At 38.5% G+C, this 6,173-nt stretch overlaps 3 protein-coding genes across 3 annotated transcripts; 1 reads left to right on the top strand and 2 right to left on the bottom strand.

The window, feature by feature from the left end:
- Positions 1–442: 442 nt before the first annotated feature.
- On the bottom strand, positions 443–1,810 carry SARC_04985 (40S ribosomal protein S28). The gene is made up of 3 exons (XM_014301171.1): positions 1,725–1,810; positions 1,267–1,352; positions 443–859 (listed from the first exon to the last, which is right to left on the bottom strand). The coding sequence occupies exons 2-3, from the start codon at positions 1,342–1,344 to the stop codon at positions 737–739; spliced, it is 201 nt and encodes a 66-aa protein (XP_014156646.1). The 5' UTR covers positions 1,345–1,352; positions 1,725–1,810; the 3' UTR covers positions 443–736.
- A 1,385-nt stretch (positions 1,811–3,195) lies between these two features.
- On the bottom strand, positions 3,196–5,186 carry SARC_04986 (hypothetical protein; the record flags this gene model as incomplete). Its single annotated transcript, XM_014301172.1, has 3 exons — positions 3,196–3,291; positions 3,686–3,859; positions 5,133–5,186. 3 exons carry the CDS (start codon positions 5,184–5,186, stop codon positions 3,196–3,198), a joined length of 324 nt encoding a protein of 107 aa, XP_014156647.1.
- Positions 5,187–5,577: 391 nt separating this feature from the next.
- On the top strand, positions 5,578–6,116 carry SARC_04987 (hypothetical protein; the record flags this gene model as incomplete). The annotated part of the gene is made up of 2 exons (XM_014301173.1): positions 5,578–5,780; positions 5,990–6,116. Coding segments are annotated over 2 exons (330 nt in total), but the record flags the coding sequence as incomplete, so codon positions are not given.
- Positions 6,117–6,173: the final 57 nt, after the last annotated feature.

Consider the following 6,173-nt stretch of genomic DNA (forward strand, 5'->3'; position numbering starts at 1 on the left):
GTATATTATATAGATATATGTGTATATTTGTGATATATATATATATATATATATGTATATATATACTCAAATATTAATATATAAATATATATATAATGGTGTATATGTATAATTATACATATATATATATATATATGTGTGTGTGTGTGTTTATGTGTTTATATATATATTATTTACGTTATGTATATATATATATATATGCGTATGTATTTATATATATATATATATATCTATATTTACAGATACATATATATTTATATATATTTGTGTGTGTGTGTGTGCACGTGTTTTGTATATTTATATACATTATGTGTGTATGTGTACATATATGCAACCATACAATGTGTGAGGTTGTCTATGTGAAAGCTAAAACGGCGCCGTTTTTGGCTGAATACTTTCTATAGTAGCCCAGGTTGTTTTTACGTGCACAACGTCGTGTCCCGCTAAATGGAAATCCACTCTTTATGGCGATATATAAAAATTCGTTTGAGGGAGACGAAATAACTATCACTGATTTATACGTACTAACGTCGCGGCGAATATTATGCACATGGTACAGACTACATTAATTTATCTGCAAAACAGCTCAATTTTACGATGAAATTGCACAACAAAGCTTAACTATCTACTAAAAAGCTGGGATTTTCCGCAAGAATTTCACATCGTCGCTGGTGTGCACCTTGTCGAGTAGTCGGTGACTCTACTTTATAAATCAAGCTTATCATTCATGAGCGAATTAACGCAGACGTCTGGCTTCTCGCTCGGATTCTAGAAGAGTTAGAATATCTCCGTCACGGACTGGGCCCTTAACATTTCTGATAATCGATCGGCTAGCGTCCTCGATGAACTCGACACGAACCTACAAAATAAACACAAAAGACGCGAAGATAGGTTAAAACGACATATGCAATTAATTGAGACAAGGCAACCTGACAGTGTTTACTACAAACTTCATATATAAGTATGAATACCTCGTTCGCCCACTTCGGACGTGGAGTCTACTATGAAAGCTATGAACTAGGAGCACGCGAAAAGATATCCAATACAAAGGAGATTTCATCAGACAAAATTAGATGACATTTCAAAGATGATACCTCGACTTATGAGAACCAGTTCACAATTATACATCAATAGATGCGCCAAACGCGTACACAAAACACAATCACTTTGTAGGCAATGGCCTATCAATTATAGGGTATAAAACGGCAATTTTATCTTAAAATAGCTGTATTTCATTTCGAGTTTTGAGCGCCTCGTAAGACATACCTGGGTACACTGTCCCTGCGATCCAGTGCGACCAAGAACTTTTACGACTCTGGCTAGCTTAATTCCCGAACGATCCATGGTGACTACTGGTGTACAATAAGAAATAGGAGTGAATTAGAAGACAGTCTATAGTATCCCGCCAATATTGTACTATGTATGAAATACAAAAAGACATTATAAGTATCGATATATATTGGTTTTTATCCATTACTTAATGTTTTGCATGTGCATTTTCACTCGGTAGGTAGTAAGTAACGTCCAACGTTTACCACCCGACACCAGGTGAATGTGTGATTTTTTATGTCAGGCCATCGCAAAACGTTTGTGCGTGTTACTTTTTATCCATGTAATGCCGTGTATGACTGTGTGTGTAATTCTTGCGCGTATGCTTGTATGTACGGTACCTCCGCTAATTCTACTTCAGCTACAACCCCCACGTACATGACTTCCTTACACACCTTAGTATTATAAGCAAGACAAGGGTGGAAGAGGGAGCAGCAAAAAGTGATTATGAGATATATATATTTTACCCACCGCATGTTTGCTACTCTATAAAGTGTAAATAACACATGGGGCCCAATCGGCCCGAGCCATCTTCTGAAAGTCCCAACATGTTCTACCGAAAATTAGACCCAGAGTCCCAGACTCAAAGACCCAGAAGTTCAGAACCTAAAATCCCACCAGAACTGATCAGAAGTCCAGTTTGCAGTGATTGGTGATGGAGAATTACACAGGAAATTGCCAACAAAAAAATTATCAAATTGTCCATATGTCGAAGGCTATGCCATAGTCTCAAAAAAACACGACTATTTATATGTCTCTTTTTATCAAACATCCCGTCGCAAATTCTCGATCCGAAAATCGTGACCCCAAAAATTTGCTTTGACCCTAAAATGTATTTGTCTTTTTTTATAGAAAGTTATAAAAAAAAGGTTAGACCTGCTTCAGCCTGCAGTTGTGGGCTTGTGGCGCTTGCTAAATATCCTTTCAAGTTTTATCAATTTTATTTTTAAATTTTTTTTGAGTTGTATTTATTTTGTTTTCTTTGTTGTTGTATTTCCATGTTTTTGTAATAACAAAATCAAAAACAAAAATAGTGTTCTTCTAGGTCTCTTGATCGCTTATTTTCGAATCTATACCACACTATAGACATTCTGTTGCTTCACAAGCGTAACTACAAAGCCGTTCGAGATCGGTATAAAGCAACAAAAGAAGAAATTGACGACCGCCTCCGATATATACATTTACGTATAAAATCACAACGCAACGTCTCGATATATACATTTACGTATAAAATCATAGCGCAATGCCTTTTCAAATTGATGTCTGGAACTTTGATGTTGCGAATATTTAGCAGAGAAACAAAAGCATCCTAGTGATCAGTATTTTTGGCAACCTAATAGAAAGTCGTGCGTTGAGTCCTTTTTGGGTAGTGCGCTATCCCATTGGAATTCCGAAACCTGTGTTCGCCAGCTGGTAGTTGATCTCTTTTGCATACCTTGATACGAACGCGACAGCGTAGCTTTATTCCATCACACAAGGATGGAAAAAAGAAGACATAGATCGCCACCGGTAAGTAAATAGCTCTCAGACAAAACCACAATTTTTGATATATTTTAAACGAAATTGTTGATTCTGTATACGAGGTTGTAAAATTTGTGAGATTACGTATTTTACCGCCATGGTTGTATATAAATACACGCTTGGTACTCGGCAGTCTTTCAACCATTTAATTAGGAAAGTGTAGCCGATTTGACTGGGCCAAACAATATCGTCCCGGAAAATGCCAGATCCGCCATATGCTCCCATCTGTTGGCCTTGCGTGTCATAAACAATAACGTCGACATACAGAGAATACTCTATACATCTTTAATTAAAAGTATATTACTTGGCGATGTTGAGTGCTGTTTAGAATCAACACACAATGTATTACAAACTCCTGCTGTCGGTCTGAGCTACAACTAATAAACCACGGTCGGCGGTGTGTACGCTCCCAAGATGGTGAGACTTCTCAGAAGGCGAGTGCTGAACTCCGATGGGGAGGAATAGCTCGTGCTGGAATACCCGTGGCGATAGTCGTTAATTATTTGTTTACTGCATACGAGTTGGAAAAATATACATGGAACATGTCAGTACTAATTGGTAGTTAAATACAGAAAAATACAACATTGACCTACAATCGGCCAGGGAAGCTGTGGATAGCATGTGGACTTGGGAGCCATATGAAAAAGCTGTCAACTGTACTAATTGTTTTAAAACCATAAAAAACGCAAAAAATAACAGGCAAAAAAATGAAAGCGGGCATGAGAACAGACTGCACGCGCGTCGGGGGCTGTAGCAGTGTTGAGAAAGAACGTAGACGTAACGGGACTTCGTAATGAATTTCACACTTCGCGAAGCGCTACACTTGACAACTTACATGGTGTCCTCCAGACTCGGCATCCTTCTGGACACGGGTCGCGTAGGCCTTAGAGATGACATTCCACGATTCCAAGTACCTGTCCATGCACTTAGCTAGACACGCACGATCAGACCCTGATAGATCACTTCCCGGTTTTGTTATGCACTTGTTAAAGCATTTATCGGTCATTTTCTGAAGGATAAAAAACAATGAATGAATGCAAGGAGTTTTAAAACACAGCCAAGCTACAGACTTGCCATGCTAGTCAGTATACTACTAACGTTTGCGCAACACAGAATAAATGTTGTTTGAAGTTAACAAGAAGGAGACGAGAAACGCACCACGGATCAATACAGTAACTTAAGACTATATGAGATAGTAACCAGACAATGCAAAAAGCGCGAGACACTATAATCGTTCAGAACAATTTACAAGCATTGACTGAGAAGAATCTAAAATCGTTAGTCTAAAGCTATCGATACCCCAACATATATAGCTCAAGCATGGAGACGCAATCCACCAAAGACAACACGAAAAGAAAATATGCAAGCCATGATAACAAATCAGCGCGTAAAACACCGCGTTATGCCATTGTGTTTTAGCGAACTCATTCTCGTAATGAGACGTTACTGATTGACTTGTATGGTATAGAATATAGATAGCCCTACCAAGACATCTGCGATATATATTCTTCACGCACCCCAATCATAGACTTTCAAATATTGGGCCTGAAGTGAAATAGAACTACAGAGCCAATGAAAAATATCTACCAAGTCTGTACAACAAATATATCCATGACAAACACCAATTTATCTTCAAAGTCACAGACAAAATTGAAGGTTACGTGTGCAATATGGTGTAACAGAAAGACCTCACATAGCAGCATACATAGCAAAGTAAAAGCTAGACATCCAAAATCTCACGACGGCGGTGAATAGATTTCACTTGAATGCTGTGCCTGTTTGTGTCTGTATAGCGTACCATACAGTACTGAACGTACAAGCAGAGGATTGCCTCTGAGTACGTTCTATTCCGACGCTCGTCAACTATACACGACCCCAAAACGAAGCAATCAGGAAAAATAGCAAAGTAGCGATGCAGATATCGTCAAGTTGTTCCAACACACACACACAGGAAGCCCGAACCCTCACTAGGTAACAAAAAGAGCATTACTGGAAGGATATTAGAGACACAAAAAATAGAATATACAGACTATAGCTGTATAACGCGTGTATAATTGAGACGCGATTCTGTGTATACAACGTCGGTCGAATATATAACATCACAATGTACTCCATACTTGACCAACGCAAGCCAGTATTCCGCCTAAACCAGCAATCGCATATCTTGTTCAATGCAGGTATGGTAAAACCTCTATCCTATGTTATATATTTATATGAGGTTTTTTACGCAGCAAGCTGTATGAGAGGCATCGTTAATTGCCAACACAAGACAACGCGCATACCTGTAGCAGCTGCTGCGCATTTGCTACCGCCAGTTGCTGGCGCACCTCATCCATAATCTCTTGCTTACTGGGCTGGCGTCCGCCGTCAGTACCCAGACTAGAGCTATCGAAGTCGTTGAACCCAGACATTGTTTAGTATAGTTAGTATCGAATTGGAGATTATAGTCTGTTCTCTATGCGTACCAGTATTAAACACTGATAGAACATCGTAAATAGTACATACAATCGAATCTATTTTGTCCGACGAGTCACGCGTGTTCGTGTGCCTTTTCTCTCGTGATTTCCAATTGAAGTTCGGTATTCTTGGGTTTGGGTTTGATAACTTTTTTGGGTAATTTTATTCTCATAAAAACAATCACGGACCTCTAAAAAATATAAAAAACACAGAACTAAAAAAATCATATATGTATATAAAATGCATACATAAATAGTACATTTCTTACCCCCTGTATCTTCATAAATCGTACAATACTTGGACTTGATATGGCTTATTCCACCTTCATTGAGCCTGTGAGGTCTATCCGCACGAACGCAGACCTCGCCTGTTTTTTAGAATCTGCTGCGTTTGACAGCTATGTGAATTTTGTGGTTGCACTTGGTGATAGCGTTCGAGGAATCAAGACTTCGCAGGATATATTCGTCCCCGAGGTTCGTAAATATGTCAAGCGCAGTTGATTTTGCCAACTCAAGTATACTCTATGTTATGTTGAAGTGCGATCATCAGCCGACATTGTATAGTCGATATTTTTTTAATTCATTTAGAAACTGCTCTCGCAATTTTGAAATGGCTCTTCTGTGCGCCGTGTAGGTGTCCGGCTGAAATAACCAACTCGTAAACCTTTCCTGTCTTCTATCAGGTTTGTGAAAAAATTATCGACCTTCTGAACAAGTTTAGAGAATTCTTCGATGTATGTCCTCCAACGAATACTCAAAGCCGCTTCGGAAATCCATCTTTCACAAAATGGTCGGCAATGGTGAAGCAGGTATTGTCTGCACAACAGTTTATATATATATATATACATATATATATATATATATATA

The sequence above is a fragment of the Sphaeroforma arctica genome (assembly GCF_001186125.1).
Source record: "Sphaeroforma arctica JP610 unplaced genomic scaffold supercont1.301, whole genome shotgun sequence".
NCBI lineage: Eukaryota > Ichthyosporea > Ichthyophonida > Sphaeroforma > Sphaeroforma arctica.